This window comes from Leptodactylus fuscus, chromosome 6, assembly GCF_031893055.1.
Source record: "Leptodactylus fuscus isolate aLepFus1 chromosome 6, aLepFus1.hap2, whole genome shotgun sequence".
NCBI classification, from domain to species: domain Eukaryota; kingdom Metazoa; phylum Chordata; class Amphibia; order Anura; family Leptodactylidae; genus Leptodactylus; species Leptodactylus fuscus.
The window spans coordinates 144704677-144723311 of record NC_134270.1 but is presented as its reverse complement, the minus strand read 5'-3'; the positions used below and the strand labels follow the sequence as shown (position 1 = coordinate 144723311).

General features: G+C 46.0%; 1 protein-coding gene across 2 annotated transcripts in view; it reads left to right on the top strand.

Annotated features, from left to right (window-relative positions):
• Window positions 1-12376, top strand: part of SRC (SRC proto-oncogene, non-receptor tyrosine kinase) — a 35822-nt gene extending 23446 nt beyond the window's left edge. For both annotated transcript variants that reach the window (XM_075277451.1, XM_075277452.1), the window contains 7 exons: window positions 4131-4280; window positions 7446-7601; window positions 8579-8758; window positions 8840-8916; window positions 8998-9151; window positions 10200-10331; window positions 10407-12376. In XM_075277451.1, the coding sequence (XP_075133552.1) occupies window positions 4131-4280; window positions 7446-7601; window positions 8579-8758; window positions 8840-8916; window positions 8998-9151; window positions 10200-10331; window positions 10407-10615 (1058 nt within the window). In that variant the 3' untranslated portion in view covers window positions 10616-12376. The remainder of the gene's footprint in view (window positions 1-4130; window positions 4281-7445; window positions 7602-8578; window positions 8759-8839; window positions 8917-8997; window positions 9152-10199; window positions 10332-10406) is intronic.
• The last annotated feature ends 6259 nt before the right edge of the window (window positions 12377-18635 follow it).

Genomic DNA, 18635 nt, shown 5'->3' with positions numbered 1-18635 from the left:
CTGGGGCTGCACTTGCGCATAGCGGATGAAGACCTTATATTAGTAGGGAACCTATAGTGCCGTTTACAGCAGGTTTAGATCTTAAGCACACGGCTAACCCCTTTTAAGTATGATACAAATTCTACTGAAACTTTTTCTGAAAATGGAGTTCCTGCTCCATGCTTAGGAGTCCAGAGGGCGGTCCTACTCAGTGACCGATATCATATACACCCTCCTAAAGGGATGGCCGTCACTGAGCAGGACCGACTGCTGGACTCCTAAGTAAGTATAGAAGAGAGCTGGGATTAAAATGAATGAAATCTAAATTATACCAAATCTTTCCCCACAAAACCAAACGTCTCTGCTCATCTCCTCCTGCCATACCTCGCTGGCTGTGTTGACTGGTTCCCTCTATGGGGTTGTCCAGGACATACAGAACTGATGCAGGGAAAGCAAACAACATATTCCCCTGTCCCTGGTGCTCTGGTGTCCTCCACTTCGGGGGCTAGTTCTGCATATGACCACATTAGCCAATTAGTGGTCACAGGATGTCAATGGTGACCTATGTTAGTTATGTTCCGGGTCTTCTCCTGTGACTGCTGAGGACATCTGCCAGAACAAGACCCCAGTGGATCACACAACAATGGGGGACACCAGACTGCTCGGAACAGATCATGCTGCTTTTTTTTTCGTAATGTTTTACCTTCCCCAGCCTCCTGCATCAGTTCTGTATATCCTGGACAACCCCTTTTAGGGGTTTAATATGATTTATGTATTCTTTAACGTTTCAGAAACTCCATAGACGCGCCAAACAGTATGACAAACCTAAACACTAGTATGAGATGGGGACAGTGTTTGGCAATTGGTGATCTGCACGAAAGATAAGGATCTAGTGGTGTGTATTCATAACCCCCCTTGCATTTGCAGCAGAGGAAAAGGGTAGGACGGCGCTCACAGGTCCAATAGATTTTATTAATAAGAAGAATTGCACAACGCAAACAATCACAGCGTTTCGGGCTGGACGCCCTTTCTCAAGTGCGTATCTTGCAGGAAAAAGCCCTGTAGATACCAAGGATCAGCTATTGGACCTGTGAGCGCCGTCCTGCCCTTTTCCTCTGCTGTTTCCCCGGTTGACACAACTGGTGCCTTTGAGACGTGCTGCTCCCCATACCTGGTATCATATACACCTTAGTACGGAGTTGTGAACGCTGTCACAACCAAAACCAGGTGAGAGGCCACCAGGTCTGATACATTCATTACAATTATCTAAAAAGGTGAATAGACTATCTACACTATAAAGTGTGCTCGATGTTTTTCTATCTTTTGCAATTTTTGCATTTGCAGCGGCCGGGGAGAGGAAGATGGTGGCCGCACCCCAGTGCTGGATCTTGCATTGGAGGAGGCCCGGGAAGAGCAGATTTTATGTCTGTCCCTTTTCCCTCTGGGTTTTCGTAGCTTAAACAGAGTGGGTTGTGTTTGGGGAAGGAGGAGGGGATGCAAGGGGGGGCAGCTGCGATAAATGCACAGACTCCTAGAAAACAAGTGGAGATGTGTAATGTCTCCTTCCTCTTTTCCCTACTTTACACATCTCCCCCTGTGTTTTTCTCTTTCCCCGCCACCCTTGTGTCAGGCCTGCCTCTGGCAGAGTGGGGAGGGGGCACATTTCATATAGGAAGGGGGGGGGGGGGGAGCCGCAGTAAGTGGGTCAGTGAGATGAATATCCATGTTACCCGTAGCAACTAGAAGCGATGTGTTTGCTTGCGGCCTCGGGGCTCCGCTTTCCCTCTTCCCTCTTGTGGATGATGCTAGGGGGAGACGCTGTGTAGTTTCAGCCCTAATATATTTCTTTTCATGCTGCAGTAATGGGAGGCTGGGGCTGACACGAAGCCACCGGCTATTCCCTCACATCCTTGTTTCGTTCCTCTGTCTCACGCTGTTACCCTATTTTACTTTGATGTCTCCTCTTAGATGGGGAGTAGATCTGACACCTAGTGTGCACCCGACGTTTCCGTTCCGCCTATGTCGCTATCTGGGGCCCGGTCTCGGCCACGTACCATTTCTCTGCATTTGTCACAATACATTTATATTCTCCTTTTCACCCACACTAAATCTTTCTGACTCTCGTTCTCTTTGACTGTGTGGGAAAATCACAATAACAAAAAAATCCCATAAATAACCGGCGTAATCGCCCAAAAAGCAGGCGCTTTGGACAATAAATGGAGATATTTTGAGAATCTGTTCTTGGTGACGGCTCTTATGAAGTGAATGGCGATAATAAGTTACACGGATTGAGACGCTAAATTCTTTATTTTTTTACTTAGTTGACATTATTATTGTTCAGGACTAGTCTTTACATATACAAGGCAGGGTAATATACTGGATATGCCTGTCTGTGTGACTCATACGTTTCGTGCCGCCGTCAGCGCCGCCACTCCGAAGTGATGGAGTGTTACATGTTTCTTTTTGTTCTAGCTGTATTTATTGCAATAAATCTAACTCCCTGGAAAAATCTCATTTTGCATTGGGGACAAGGTGTGTAAATAACGCACCAGTTATGGAAACTTCTTCTGTGATCATGCACCAATACCTCTTTTGCTATGTTGGGGTGGGGGTCCTGGGACCTAAATACTGATGAACTATCTGTGGCATAGGTCATCCGTATCAGATCGGCAGTGTGCAGAAGCTAAAGTACACCGTAAACCAGTATAGCGCTGTACACTGTGTAGTGGCGGAAAAAGGTACTGCAGGCTCTGCCCCATTCACATCCCCTTTTCTTTTTACTGTGTTGCCAACCTTTTCAGTCTTCTGTTGCGGTCCCTGGCGGGTATCCAAGTTACCCCTGTTAGGAATTGCTCAGCCAGGAGGAATGCTGCATAGTTTCAGCTCTAATATATTTCTTTTCATGCTGCATTAATAGAAGGTTCTGGCTGACATGACGCCATCGCCTGGTCCCTCACATCTTTGGACACTATTGCCATTCCCATCTCGCTAGATTGGGGCTACGCTTGTGGTACCTTTTCCCCAAACTACATGTGTACAAGTCTGATACCTACCGATCTGATATAAAGTATCCCCCCTATATATACACCCTAAGGAATTGGTCAACAATATTAAAGGGGGTGCCCAAAAATTGGAGCAATCCAGTGAGTGGCTGAAGGGTAAAATTAAAAAACAAAACAAAAAAACCCATCATACTCCCTTGTCCCCGACGCTCCATTCAGGCTCATGTCAGGGCCTTGTTGCTGGAAGTCCCGCGCCTCATGTGACCGCCGAGACCAGTCGGTCACATGAAGACCTCCAGCAACAAGGCCCCAGTACACGTCTGAATGGACGTTGACAGTGGACAGAAAAAGACAAATGTTCTGGAGTACTCTTTTTAAAGGGGTTATGTCATGAAAATGATTTTTCCTCTGTAGGGAAGGTAGCTCGGTAGAAGAAGTGGTCCAGACCCAACCAGTCAGACAGGGACACAAATCTTGCAGCAAATCTGGCAAATTAAAAAAAACTGCAAAACAACCTTCACAAAATGTGACCTTCACATTGGTCACAAATGATTGGCCAAAATTTATCTAAACACCACACATGACCCTGTTATTCCACTTCTGCATCGGACAACCTCTTCTTCCATCTTTACGTGATGCTAGAGCCGTTTTACAGCAGGAAGGAACTTTGTATTTCTTACAGGTTTAAGGAAAGTATTTAAGCAGTGGCTCCGAAGTGAATTACAAGCCCCGTGTGTAACTATATAACTCCGGGGTCACTTCCTGCACCCCCTCACATACTTTCTACTTTCAGGGTCCCAGTGCTCACATATACTACAGCTGGGATCTCTGCCAGACACGTTCTGTCTGTCTCTCCTTGGAGCAAGATGGATGTGCCGCTCAGTTTTTGATTGAAAGTCATAAACCAGGCTTCTGTCTTGTTTTCTACTACTGTGAAGAGTTCTGAAGGCTATATATATGTATGTATGTGATGTGACTCTGCCATATAGCATGAGAGGAGGTGGTGACGTGGCAGAAGATATCACAAACCAGTGCTAATAGGAATACAAAGTGATATCTTAAGTGTTACGTCACATGCTAAGTACACGTATGCAATGCAATGCTCTGTGTGTTTGTCGCCTACTAACAAGGTTTTTGTTATATCTGCAGGTGCCTATTGCCTCTCTGTCTCCGACTACGATCCCAACCGTGGCCTGAACGTGAAGCATTACAAGATCCGGAAACTGGACAGTGGTGGCTTCTACATTACTTCTCGGACTCAGTTCAGCAACCTCCAGCAACTGGTGGCTTATTACAGCAGTAAGTGCAACAAGGGGCACGTGGGGGGGCTGCGGGCGATTGTGGAACACACGAAGTACTGTATATAAGGCTGTTTGCAGGTGCTCTTTTCTGTGCTCATATTATAGATGAAACACCTGGACTCCCTGTATGTACTGGGGTCCCATATATCATGAGAATGGGGGTCCCCAAGTCTACATTCAGTTCTTTGGCTCTGATGGAGTACAGTGCTGTGAAATGAATTCACACCACTGCTCCATTTACATGAGGGACCCCTGTTCTCATATTTGGTAGGGGTCCTACCATTTAAAGAGAGATCACAATTTTTCCCATTTTACATATGGATAAACTTTGTGTCATATTGTTTGTTAAAGGGACTTAAGCACCCACATTTCACATGATGTTACACTGGGTAAGGCCAAGGTAGGTCATATGATTATATATACATGTACCTGTAAAGGGGTATTCCAGCCTCAAATTTTATTTTATTTTTTCATTAAGATGGGTCATCAGTATGTGATCTGCCGGAATCTGGCACCTGGACCCTACACAGATCAGCTGTTCCTCTGTCGGCCAAGTAATCCCTGGTTCACAGGCTATAGACAATGGAGAAAGTCAGAATTGTTGCAGGACCTTGTGGTGCAGTGAAATGTCTCTATAGAATCAGATAAACACTCTACGTCTGCCGGATCACTGGAACTATGATTTAGGATAAAGATCTCTGGTTGTCACCGTTCAGTGGAATAGATGACTTGTTTTGTGGGGCTGTCCTTTTATGTGTGGTCATTACTGTCTGACATCTAAAGGGACGTTCCTCTACAGTTCCTCTTGGTCTCATGTTACCTTTGAAGTGGATATAAAGTAGTAGTTGTCCCGCCACCCCCATGGCTCCAGACACAATAGAAGTAAATGCCATATAGGAGTGTTTTCTTTGCACTTAGGTGGCGTAGTCTTTGTTGTAGGAGTAACATCTGTTTCTCAGCACCCTCATGAGCAGCACTTCTTTGTCAGATCCCATACTTACCTGTTCCTATTTTTATACTTTGGCTGTTAGGATTTGCCAGTGGTTGTCAGTATGTATACGGTATATGTATACAGGGTATGTACACTCACCGGCCACTTTATTAGGTACACCTGTCCAACTGCTCGTTAACACTTAAGTTCTAATCAGCCAATCACATGGCGGCAACTCAGTGCATTTAGGCATGTAGACATGGTCAAGACAATCTCCTGCAGTTCAAACCGAGCATCAGTATGGGGAAGAAAGGTGATTTGAGTGCCTTTGAACGTGGCATGGTTGTTGGTGCCAGAAGGGCTGGTCTGAGTATTTCAGAAACTGCTGATCTACTGGGATTTTCACGCACAACCATCTCTAGGGTTTAAAGAGAATGGTCCGAAAAAGAAAAAACATCCAGTGAGCGGCAGTTCTGTGGGCGGAAATGCGTTGTTGATGCCAGAGGTCAGAGGAGAATGGCCAGACTGGTTCGAGCTGATAGAAAGGCAACAGTGACTCAAATAGCCACCCGTTACAACCAAGGTAGCCAGAAGAGCATCTCTGAACGCACAGTACGTCGAACTTTGAGGCAGATGGGCTACAGCAGCAGAAGACCACACCGGGTGCCACTCCTTTCAGCTAAGAACAGGAAACTGAGGCTACAATTTGCACAAGCTCATCGAAATTGGACAATTGAAGATTGGAAAAACGTTGCCTGGTCTGATGAGTCTCGATTTCTGCTGCGACATTCGGATGGTAGGGTCAGAATTTGGCGTCAACAACATGAAAGCATGGATCCATCCTGCCTTGTATCGGTAACGGTTCAGGCTGGTGGTGGTGGTGTCATGGTGTGGGGAATATTTTCTTGGCACTCTTTGGGCCCCTTGGTACCAATTGAGCATCGTTGCAACGCCAAAGCCTACCTGAGTATTGTTGCTGACCATGTCCATCCCTTTATGACCACAATGTACCCAACATCTGATGGCTACTTTCAGCAGGATAATGCAATGCCATGTCATAAAGCTGGAATCATCTCAGACTGGTTTCTTGAACATGACAATGAGTTCACTGTACTCCAATGGCCTCCACAGTCACCAGATCTCAATCCAATAGAGCATCTTTGGGATGTGGTGGAACGGGAGATTCGCATCATGGATGTGCAGCCGACAAATCTGCGGCAACTGTGTGATGCCATCATGTCAATATGGACCAAAATCTCTGAGGAATGCTTCCAGCACCTTGTTGAATCTATGCCACGAAGAATTGAGGCAGTTCTGAAGGCAAAAGGGGGTCCAACCCGTTACTAGCATGGTGTACCTAATAAAGTGGCCAGTGAGTGTATATAGTACTAACCACTGGCATTGCTTTGGCTATAGTATTGGGGGCTTATTATATTATAATATTCGGCTGAGTACCCCTGAGTGATATGACAGTCCAAGCAAATATTCTTTATTATACATGTGAAGGGGTTTTTTGGGACTATATATCGGTGACCACTCCTTGAGCTAATAAATCTGTTGTCCAAGAATCCATTAACCCATCGCGCTCTGTGGCGTACTATTACATAGTGCCGACAGGGTAGTTAACGCTCAACACCACAATAGTACGGTGCGGTAATGCTGCGCTGCGGAATATGTTGGCGCTATACAAATAAAATTTATTATTATTATTAATGCTGTGGGCATAGGAGCTTCAACACTGTGGAACTAGCCGTCTGGGTCGGAAAATACTCAGACTCCATGATTAATAGCGAGCACGGCTTCCAGGGATTCGGAGGCAAAGAATACGCCCTCACCTAGCTGTGTGGACACTATGTTCCTCTTCTCAGGACAGTGACATTGCAACCAGTGGACACACATGGCCACAGCTCAGTCCAATACAAATGAATAGGTTTGAGCTGTCATACCAAACACCACCACTATACAATGTGTGGCGCTGATTTGGTTAAATAGTGGAGGTCATAGCCCTTGAACAAAACAAGGTTTCATATGGAGCACTGCATACAGCACTATTCACTGTGGCAGCATGACAGACATCCCATCCCATCCCCAACGGATCCCATTACAAGATAATGGGGTCTGTTGGGGCACCGTCACTGCAGTGTGTGACAGATCGGGCCTTATGTCATGGCTTCTGCTCAAAAGAACATTTCTATAATTGTTGACATTTTTTTTTTTTTTCTTTTCCTTCAGAACATGCAGATGGTTTGTGTCATCGACTGACTAATGTGTGTCCCACATCGAAGCCCCAGACTCAGGGTCTAGCCAAGGACGCATGGGAAATACCAAGGGATTCCTTACGCCTGGAGCTCAAACTGGGGCAGGGTTGCTTTGGAGAAGTATGGATGGGTGAGTCTTATGTATACACACACAATATAGAATTACTGGACGGCTATGACCCCCGTGGTCAATAGGATTTGCAGGCCACAATACTAGGTGAAGCACAGCACCCCCTCCCCTCCCTATCGTATATGCTGCAGCTTTCTGCATAGTGGAGTCTTCCAGTACTGGGTAAACCTGAAGGGGCCTTGGCCAGGTCTCTCTAGTGAGTGACTGAGGGTCCGGCACCCCCACCAGTTAGTACATGGTTGTATATCCTACTAATAAACACTTGTCATTGGGAAACTCTATAAAGCAGTTGTCAGGCAGGGGTCTTATGGTGGGAGCAATGTGCGCTTCACTGGTCTTCACCAATCTCGTATTCCTGGCCCACAGAAAATGCCTACTTAACCACTCGTTGCCTGGGTTTGGTTTCCTTTTCAGCAAGTGATTGGTTGAGGTTGCATTTCTTGGAGTTTGCTTGTATATTGAGACAAGACTGAAAGTACGACCAAGTAAATGCTTTAAAAAACAGTTTTCCATTGGGTTAACCCTTTAAAGGGAGTTACCCGGTTTTTACTGGAGGCTATACCATCAATATTAGATCTGCGGAGCCCGACCCGTGGGAACCCTAACAAGACAGCATGGCTCCCAGTATTGTTTATATTTTGGGTGCTCACTTACCACACAAACTCTAGTGGCAGGTGTAGGTACTACAGTGCTGTCCCATAGATTTTAGTGGGGCAGAGGTGCAGTACTAAAACCCACTACAAATCTTAAGGCAAGTGAGCCGTGTAGGAATGTAAACCATATTGGGATCCGCGTTGTCTCATTACAGGTGATCTCTTGGCTGTTGAACCCCAGCAGATCTAATATCCTAAAGGGAGGCCATCAATAGTAGAAACCCCTTTAAACCATTCCATCCTCTTCTCACGATTCACTTCTGACGTGGTTGACTATGGTCTAGCTTTTCAGTGTCTTCCTAACCTTGAGATGTGTCTTGTCAGGTACTTGGAATGGAACCACACGGGTGGCCATTAAAACTCTCAAACCTGGTACTATGTCCCCTGAAGCCTTCCTGCAGGAGGCGCAAGTTATGAAGAAACTACGGCATGAGAAGCTTGTCCAGCTGTATGCTGTAGTGTCAGAAGAGCCCATCTACATTGTCACAGAGTACATGAGTAAAGGTGTGTATGGTAACGTATAGATAGATGACGGTGCGGAGTGTTTATCCCGTATCTGACTCCATTCCTTGTCTCCGCTCTCAGGCAGCCTCCTGGACTTTCTAAAGAGTGAGATGGGCAGCTACCTCAGGCTTCCGCAGCTTGTAGACATGTCTGCACAGGTACGTCTGTTTCCTTCACGTTACCTGCTGTAAGTCTTTGTACTGCATCTATCTTATGTGTTATCTTTACCCTTGTAACAGATTGCATCCGGCATGGCCTACGTAGAGCGGATGAACTACGTGCACCGTGACCTCCGAGCTGCCAACATCCTAGTAGGAGAAAACCTTGTGTGTAAAGTGGCTGACTTTGGACTGGCACGACTAATTGAAGATAATGAATACACAGCCCGGCAAGGTATCGGCACATACCCCGAATCTTCATCCCTCGCCGTCTGCTCGTAATTATATACACAATGCATGTAATTACATGGAGCGCCTTGTTTATCTCCAGCGGCTGGTTACTCGTATTATTATACCGCGCCGACGTCTGTGTATAAACAACATTCCAAGTGTACCATGCACGCGCCGGACTGCGATCAGTGGCTCGCTGGTATATGTACCTGCTGTGGTGGTGGTCTGCCTAATATAGGGATGAACAAAGTGGTCATAGTTATACTGCGGCTCTAAAATCCCCTAAATGTCACTTTTATAAGTCGTGACTGTCCCTAATGGCAGATATTGGGTTAAAGAAGTCCCGGCCATTACAGACCAGAGCTATTTGGGGTATATGGCTACCCGATGTATGTGCGTCACAGCTGTTCTAAGTGAGGACAAGAGACCCTCAGGCCAGTTCCCATTTTGCTTGCAGTATATATGGGAGGGGGAGCTGTACATGGTCTCTCATCTATGGGGGAAGGGGAGTCAGAGCTCTTTGTATCCCATACATTGACAACCCCCAACTGCAGCAAAACAGGCCATAACTGAGGGTGAGTATTGCAGGCGGACATTGTGTGTTATGACGCTTGTCTATGAACTCACCTAGTTCAGCCCAAAAATGGGTAACACTTGTAACCCTGTTGTAGGGGATTCAGTGAATTCTACCTTAATACTGTCTCAAGGTTTGTTTGTTTTTCCCCCTCCAATGTTTTTCTCTTAACAATCTGCCATTTCCTTAGTCAGTGAGTCACATCAGTCACATGAGTCAGTAATGTATTCATCCTGTATATTGCATGTGACTGGAAATACAGGGAGGAGGACTGACGCGGTCATTGTAGTGTGCAGGACCTAGATGTCTTCTTCCTTACCTGTGCTCTCAAGATGTGACACAAGATCACCCACTTAGGGAAGAAAACCTGATTTTGTGATACTCTGTCATAAGATGTCTGTGTGTCCACCCAGTGGTGGTGATGTCAATTGCAGCTTGTCCAGGGTTTTGCACAAGCACTTACACTTCTGTCTGGTAGGTGCCAAGTTTCCCATTAAATGGACAGCCCCAGAAGCTGCATTATATGGCCGATTCACCATCAAATCTGATGTCTGGTCCTTTGGCATCCTCCTGACCGAGCTTACCACGAAAGGAAGGGTTCCGTATCCTGGTGAGTATGAGCCGTGTAGGTACTGTGTCCCTTGTTGATCTTGCTCATCTAATCTCTTACTTTTGATACCATCAGGAATGGTGAACCGAGAGGTACTAGATCAAGTAGAGCGGGGGTATCGAATGCCGTGCCCCCCAGACTGCCCAGAGTCCCTCCATGATCTGATGTTGCAGTGCTGGAGGAAAGACCCCGAGGAGCGGCCCACCTTCGAGTACTTGCAAGCCTTCTTGGAAGACTATTTCACGGCTACCGAGCCCCAATACCAACCTGGGGACAACCTGTAGGAGAGATGGAGAACGATCAGCCCTATCAAACTATGGCAGACACAGATGCAATACTACCCAGACCCGACACGTTTCCTTGTCGAGGATCTGATGACACTAAATGGACGGGACAGAACTTTTTTGTTTTTTCTACTGGGACAGAAGGCAAGCTCTCAGCTCTGTTCATGTCCATCTTGTATCTTCTGCAGAGGCTCTTAAGTTTTCCATCACGTTCCGGAGAATTCGGCTGCTTCCGATACATTACCTACTGATACATGTCTATATCCCCCCCCCCCCCCCCTATGAAAATTCATCCGTTTCTTCCATAAGACTTGACCCACCACATGGGGGCGCTCATACACACTTGTAAATAACTCACTCAGGAGGGATCACCACTGCCCTGCCATCTCTTACTACCGATTCCATGTTTTTATATATATATATATATATACTTGTGGGAGGGTTATGGGGTCTTCCAAACTACTTAAAGACTCCTCTGAGGACCAAAGTCCCACTTCCGTCTTCCACGCGGGGTCATACCGTCGTGCTATGTTTTTGATAATGAAGTGACTACACCACCTCCCCAGTTAACCCTGTATAGGGTCAGACTTGAGACATCCGCTGACTACTTACTCCCTTGCAGTTACCGATTTCTGTCGACCGTCACAGCAGCCATGTTTTTTATTCTTTTTCCCTCGTAGGTGGTCTTGTAGTAAGAAATTCAGAAAGGAAAATTGTTGAATAGCCCAGCGGGCCTTTGTGTTACATTTGTAGATCAGATATTCCTAAGTTACGGTTATTTCCCCCATCATTATAGTGTTCTGAGTGTTCCTTTAGGCTCTTATTATTGTGTTATGCTTGGTGCAGGGCCTGGCACAGGGATTGGCTTTGAATCCCTGGGTCATGCACTGCCTCCTCAGGCCCCGCACCAGGCATCTCTATGTATTTCTTCACCTCATGGGGAGCTGAACTAAATCCTTTTTTTTTTTAATATTTAATTTTATTTTTTGGTGAACTAGACCGGGGTTGATGGCGTCAATCCTAGAAATGGCCTAATTTGGATAGGACTTTTGATAATGGTACGAATGCATTTCGTTGCGGTTGTATGGGAGCCTCGAGACTGACCCTGTGTTGTATCACTGGCAAAACTGTGGACTCTGCCAGCACGGTATGGGTTAGTCCACCAATTTCTCAGGGATGGGAAAGGTGTGGGATTTTTATTGCCAATCCTGGAGGGAGACGGGTGAAGGTGACAGCGTTCTAGGTACCCGCCCTGGCTTTTCCGTTCAGGTCAGGGGGGTGGTACGCGGCTCCCTCCTTTAAGGTGCCAATCTAGTAGATCTGCCTGCGTTACTGATAAATATGTATATAGACTGTACATGTTTTTTAATGGTTCTATACCACTTGAGTGCAAGGGGAGAGCGTCGTATTGTGAATACTAGCCCGGATACACTGTATGTAGAGTTGTGTTACAGGTCTGTTTGTAGTATCGGAGTGATTTTCCTTTTTTTTTAGTGTCATTTGATATGAGACAGGGAAGGGTTAATCTGTATGGGGGACCAGGCTTTCCCTTTAGGATGCCATGGGATCACTCTAATGTCTAGAAGTAAAGGGGACATCTACCTGGAACCCTTACGTTGCAGCAGTATTGGACAGGCATGGCTTTGGCGGGGGCGGACATCTGGTAGGTTTACTTTAATAATACTTAAACACTGGCACTACTGCTTATATGTCCATAGCAATAATATGCTTACTGATGGTATGGTCAATAAAGACGAGAGGCGGACGCCGCGACTCCTGCTTTTTATTTCTATTGTATAATGTTAGATGAACGCGGTCGGGTTAAGGCGGTCTGTGTCGCCATCTACTGGCCAAACATAACTCTTGGTTAGATTAACACTGCTTGGGAGTATTTGTTACCAAAACCTGGACTGGATCAAAACCTTAGAGTATAAGGCTGCGTTCACACGGAGGGTTTTGGCTCAGGAATTAATTTGGTCAGGAAACTGACTCCGATTACGCCTCACCATACAGTCCTAGGGTAAGGTGTTTTTAGAAGGAGGAATTTGAGTCAGTTTACTGACCAAAAAACTCAGTGTGAACACAGCCTAATAGAGGTTGACGGTGGCAAATACGAAAAATTTTGGGATCAACCAAAGCTGAAATTTTTCGGGGGAAAATTCCTAACTAGCCAAGCTTGTTTGCTCATCCCTGGACCAATGAAAATAGAAGAAAATATTTCCCAATGTCTTCTATATTATCTTCTAATGGGATCGCACGCTCCAGCAATGTAACGTGGTCTAGGCCATTATTAGGCTCAAGCTGAGTTCACACTGAGTTATTTGGTCAGGAAAAATCCGCTCAGGAAATTCCTGAGGCGTTTTCCTGCTGGAAAAAAAAAAATCAATGCAAGTCAAAGGGAGGCGGAAAATCTTAGTCTTTGTCAAAAAACACCTCAGAAAAAAGCTAGCGTTTTTTTCGCCTCCCATTGACTTGCATTGATTTTTTTTTTTTTTTTTTTTCAGGCGGAAAAACGCTTCAATAAAACGCCTCAGGAATTTTCCTGAGCAGATTTTTCCTGACCAAAAAACTGTGTGAACTTCGCTTAAGGGCTAGTTCACACATAAAAACCGCCTGGCTTATTTTGGTCCCGAAAAAAAAAAAACGGGTTTTTTTTACTTTGAGGCGTTTTCTGGAGCAGTTTTTGGTAAAAACTACTTCAGAAAACGCCAGGTGGTTTTCCCCTCCCCACGTGAATAGACTGTATATTAAAAAAAAAAAAAAAAAAGCTAGGTGTTTTCAGTTGCGTTTTTTTGCAAAAAAACCCCAAAACACTAGGCGTTTTTTGCCTCCCATTCACTTCTATTGCTTTCCTCAGGTGGAATCTGCCTGAAGAAGGGTCATGTCACTTCTTTTTTCTGCTAGCAGTCTCCATAGACCACCACTGTATTGCTCATTGCCCCCGTGTGAACTAGCCCTAATACTCCATGTAGCGCCACATCGTGTGGATAGGATTAGTCAGAATCTGCTATTCATGCTACCTGGGTCCACAGCCTTGAAAGAGAGTTTCTGGAGCTACACTAGTGATTACTTATTACTTGGATATATCATAGTATTAAATTGGAAGTGAGCCTAATAAGGAATCCTGCACAGATCGGCTGACTGCAGTGGGCGCTGGAGAGTCAGTGCTGGCCTAGTGGTCCGTTGTGGATCACATGACACAAGGCTTCAACATACACGGAGGCAGCAAATGTCACCGCTAGAATATTACAAATAAAATGGCGGTATATTTCTTTTGCTTACTTCTGCATCATTGTACAGGTATTGTCATCACTGCCCTGTAGGCCTCTCAGTCTAAATCCCCTATCAGTATCTCTGGAGTGTGTGAGGAAACCAGAGTACCCGTAGGAAACCCACACAAACATGGGGAGAGCATACAAACTCCTTCCAGATATTATCCTTGGCTAGATTTGAGCCCAGGACCCCAATGCGTATGTTCACAATTATTCCATGGTAGGCTTTTTCCAGAAATCTACGTCACATTGCCTGTAACTACTGCGGTGCCACAATAGGCCTAGACAGTTACCTAAAAGTTATGGCAATATGTAATTTGAAGGATTCTTTCCATCTCTGCTGAGGAGGGAGTAATAGCTCGGAAGTTCTGACTACCAGGGCAGGCTGTACAGAAATCGGTGAGCAGGGCTCTGTGGGAGGATAGGCCTTAGATTACAGGAGACCTCCTCACTGCGATCTAGTGGATGTCGCAATAACTTCTATCCACACAATAACTGAATGTCTACTTGGTTGCCCCGCAACTACACTAGTGCAGGAGGCTTCAGTCCAGCTGAGCCCAGTGACAAATCCAGACCGAACATGGTTTAGATGCTACAGATCCTAACCTATATGTGCTAATGGTTGGATTCTGCAGTGAAAATGTGAAACATTTCCTTAGAGGAATGAGAAGACTCACTCGGGACCAAGATCAGCAGGTGTCCTAAAGGTAAAGGAGTTGTGCGGTTTAGTATAGATGGCCAATCCTGGGACTCCCACAGGTCACCTGCACCCAGTCAGCCTGGCTCACTCACCGTACTGCAGTGCTGTCCCATAGACCATGGTGCTGCCGTACTGATACTCACCAGTATAGGTTGTGCAGCGCAGCTCCTGGTATGTAAGCAGTACCAAGAACTGCACTGTCTTGGGGCAGGTCCATCACCGGTGAGCCTTGAGGATCTGATGTGCCATCAATACTAAAAACTAGATAACCCTGCAGCTGATAAGTCCTGTATGACTCCAGCCTAAGGCCAGGCTTTCTTTTGGACACCTATATGTGGATGGAGATGTACACTCACCGGCCACTTTATTAGGTACACCATGCTAGTAACGGGTTGGACCCCCTTTTGCCTTCAGAACTGCCTCAATTCTTCGTGGCATAGATTCAACAAGGTGCTGGAAGCATTCCTCAGAGATTTTGGTCCATATTGACATGATGGCATCACAGTTGCCACAGATTTTTCGGCTGCATATCCATGATGCAAATCTCCCGTTCCACCACATCCCAAAGATGCTCTATTGGATTGAGATCTGGTGACTGTGGAGGCCATTGGAGTACAGTGAACTCATTGTCATGTTCAAGAAACCAGTCTGAGATGATTCCAGCTTTATGACATGGCATTGCATTATCCTGCTGAAAGTAGCCATCAGATGTTAGGTACATTGTGGTCATAAAGGGATGGACATGGTCAGCAACAATACTCAGGTAGGCTTTGGCGTTGCAACGATGCTCAATTGGTACCAAGGGGCCCAAAGAGTGCCAAGAAAATATTCCCCACACCATGACACCACCACCACCAGCCTGAACCGTTGATACAAGGCAGGATGGATCCATGCTTTCATGTTGTTGACGCCAAATTCTGACCCTACCATCCGAATGTCGCAGCAGAAATCGAGACTCATCAGACCAGGCAACGTTTTTCCAATCTTCAATTGTCCAATTTCGATGAGCTTGTGCAAATTGTAGCCTCAGTTTCCTGTTCTTAGCTGAAAGGAGTGGCACCCGGTGTGGTCTTCTGCTGCTGTAGCCCATCTGCCTCAAAGTTCGACGTACTGTGCGTTCAGAGATGCTCTTCTGGCTACCTTGGTTGTAACGGGTGGCTATTTGAGTCACTGTTGCCTTTCTATCAGCTCGAACCAGTCTGGCCATTCTCCTCTGACCTCTGGCATCAACAACGCATTTCCGCCCACAGAACTGCCGCTCACTGGATGTTTTTTCTTTTTCGGACCATTCTCTGTAAACCCTAGAGATGGTTGTGCGTGAAAATCCCAGTAGATCAGCAGTTTCTGAAATACTCAGACCAGCCCTTCTGGCACCAACAACCATGCCACGTTCAAAGGCACTCAAATCACCTTTCTTCCCCATACTGATGCTCGGTTTGAACTGCAGGAGATTGTCTTGACCATGTCTACATGCCTAAATGCACTGAGTTGCCGCCATGTGATTGGCTGATTAGAAATTAAGTGTTAACGAGCAGTTGGACAGGTGTACCTAATAAAGTGGCCGGTGAGTGTATACTGCTGTATCAGACAGTCTGCAGAATGAGAGACACTTGGAAAGACACCAGGATGTCTGTTCTATAGTCCTTAAAGGGGTTGTCCCATCACACGGCTCCTATCTATACTGCTAGTCTATGTGGATTTAAGACTTTTCCTAAATACATTGATTTATCAAAACTGCTTTGTTTGGCCGCTATCTTAATTTATTCACTTAATTGTTTACACTCCGTTTCTATGACCCTTGGGATTATCTGCTCATTTGTCAAGTGATGTAGCTGCCTGCTCTCAGGGGGGAGGGGCTGGGAGCTCTGAGCTGTTTGAGAAGCTCTGCTACTTAAATGACACAGATGGGGAGGAGAGAGCTGCGGGATTTCTGAGCTTTTATCAGTCAGTTTAATTTAATTTGGCTGATAAGGGCTGAGATAGGGAGTCCATTACCTCTGTATGTAATGCAAACGCACTCAAATCCAGCTCTGCTACATCAGCCTCACACTGTGGTAATTCATTTACAACCAATCCCGTGCAAGTGAAACCCTGCAGGAAGTGAAGAGATCACAACAGCCTGCAGGTTAGTGAACAAGCGTCATGGGAATACCCCAGGTAGTGGCCGATGTTACACTGCTCACCTTCCTTCCCGTTGCATCCTTTGCCAGACCCGGCTGACTGACATAACCGCAGTCAGCGCCAGCTATGGAGAATTTCCAGATCCATACATACAAGTGCGACAGTCACGACACATCTGCAGTGTGTAAAGGGGGGGGGGTTCACACCTGCGCCCGGTCTCCGCTTCAGCCCATCCGGCGGGTTTTTGTCTTCTGCCCCAAGAAACTGGACAGGGGATGGAAACCCGGCGGTCAGTTTTCAAACCCATTCACTTGAATGGGTTTGCAAAGTGATCGCCCGTGTGCGTCTTCTGCCTGTCCGCGGCGAAACTGGTTGTTTTTTTTTAACCGCACACAAAGTTGGACATACAGGACTTAGTGTCCAGTTAAAAAAATAAATAAATAAATAATTGTTTCGCCGGAGAGTCACAAGACTCTCATGGCGGTCACTTTGCAAACACATTCAAGTGAATGGGTTTGAAAACTGACCGCCAGGTTTCCGTCTCCTGTCCAGTTTCTCAGGGCAGAAGACGGAAACCCGACGCTGATGTGAACCCGCCCTCAGCGGAATACTTGTGGTAATGAACCTCACAGGCCTTATGGTGCAGTGAATGTATAGGATATTTGTAACTAATCTGCTGCATGTGAATACACCCTTAAGCCACGCTGCAGCAGGTAAAGTGATCTCACATGTGCTGACCAACGTGATAATGGCTGGAAAATCTGCAAACTATGTAACAGGCCCCCAGCAGCGGCCATCACATTGACGTGCACTCCTATACAAATCTATATCATGGGAATGGATTGTGCCAGGGCCGGGTGTTCTGAGTAACCCCTCGTGCTAGTTTCACTTGTGTAACCCTTGTGCCAATTCTAACACAAAGTTTATTGCCCTTGTGAACTTTGCTTCCTGATAAGGATCCTACAAAGTGAAAGCAAACACTGAGTTAAATATAAGGTCTGAGGAGCAGGGTGCCTATTATTTACTTATAGGGTATGTTTTTTTGTTTGTTTGTTTTTTCAGGAGGATTTTGAGGCAGAATTCATTACAATAGAAGTCAGTAGCAGATTTTTACAGCTAGAGGGAAAAAAAAAAATGGATGTCAGATCCCAATTGATTGCATACTGATGATGTATCACATGGAAAATCCTTTTTAGGCACAGGCCCGACAGCAAAAACAAAAGCGCTGCGGGATAAACCGTGGCGGTGACACATCGCGCTTCTTCTTGCAGTGCTTTAGACAAGTTCTCTGCGGACTTTCTGTTTCAGTTATGGAGACGCCAGCGGTTTCCCTATAGGTACAATTCATATGCTGCAATTTCCAAAATCACACCACGTTTTTTACTGTAAAGTGGGCATGGGGTTTGCTAGAATCCCATTCACTTAGCCCTGACTGTAAAACTCCATGATTTTCCTGCAGTGTTTTCGCTATGTGGGCCTCCGGCCTCATAGGGATCCCTTTACCCACAGGAAAAGAATGGAAGGAATGGGAACGGAGGTCTGCAAGGGGACTCGGGACCCCTGTCCTAGCAGTGGGGACCCCTCCAGTATGTAGACCCTTGTTCCCTATCCACAGGACAGGGGATAAGTGTCATTAGTGGGAAAAGCCCCTTTCGGCGAAGGCAGACACCAGCGCTGTGTTTTACAGGACCAGAAAAGTGAATGAGGTTGTGTGTCATCCAAACAGAGAATAAAAGAAAGCGGAATTATCAAAAGCGCATTGCACCCTATTCATACTAGCCTGAAGGAGTTGGCACATAACTTATATATACTCTGGGAAACATGTCCTGTGAGGGAGGAGTAAAGGGGAACCATGGTGTCCATCTGAGTACAGCGATACTCACACCTGCCAGCTCATACACATAATATATATCAGACACTTATCTAG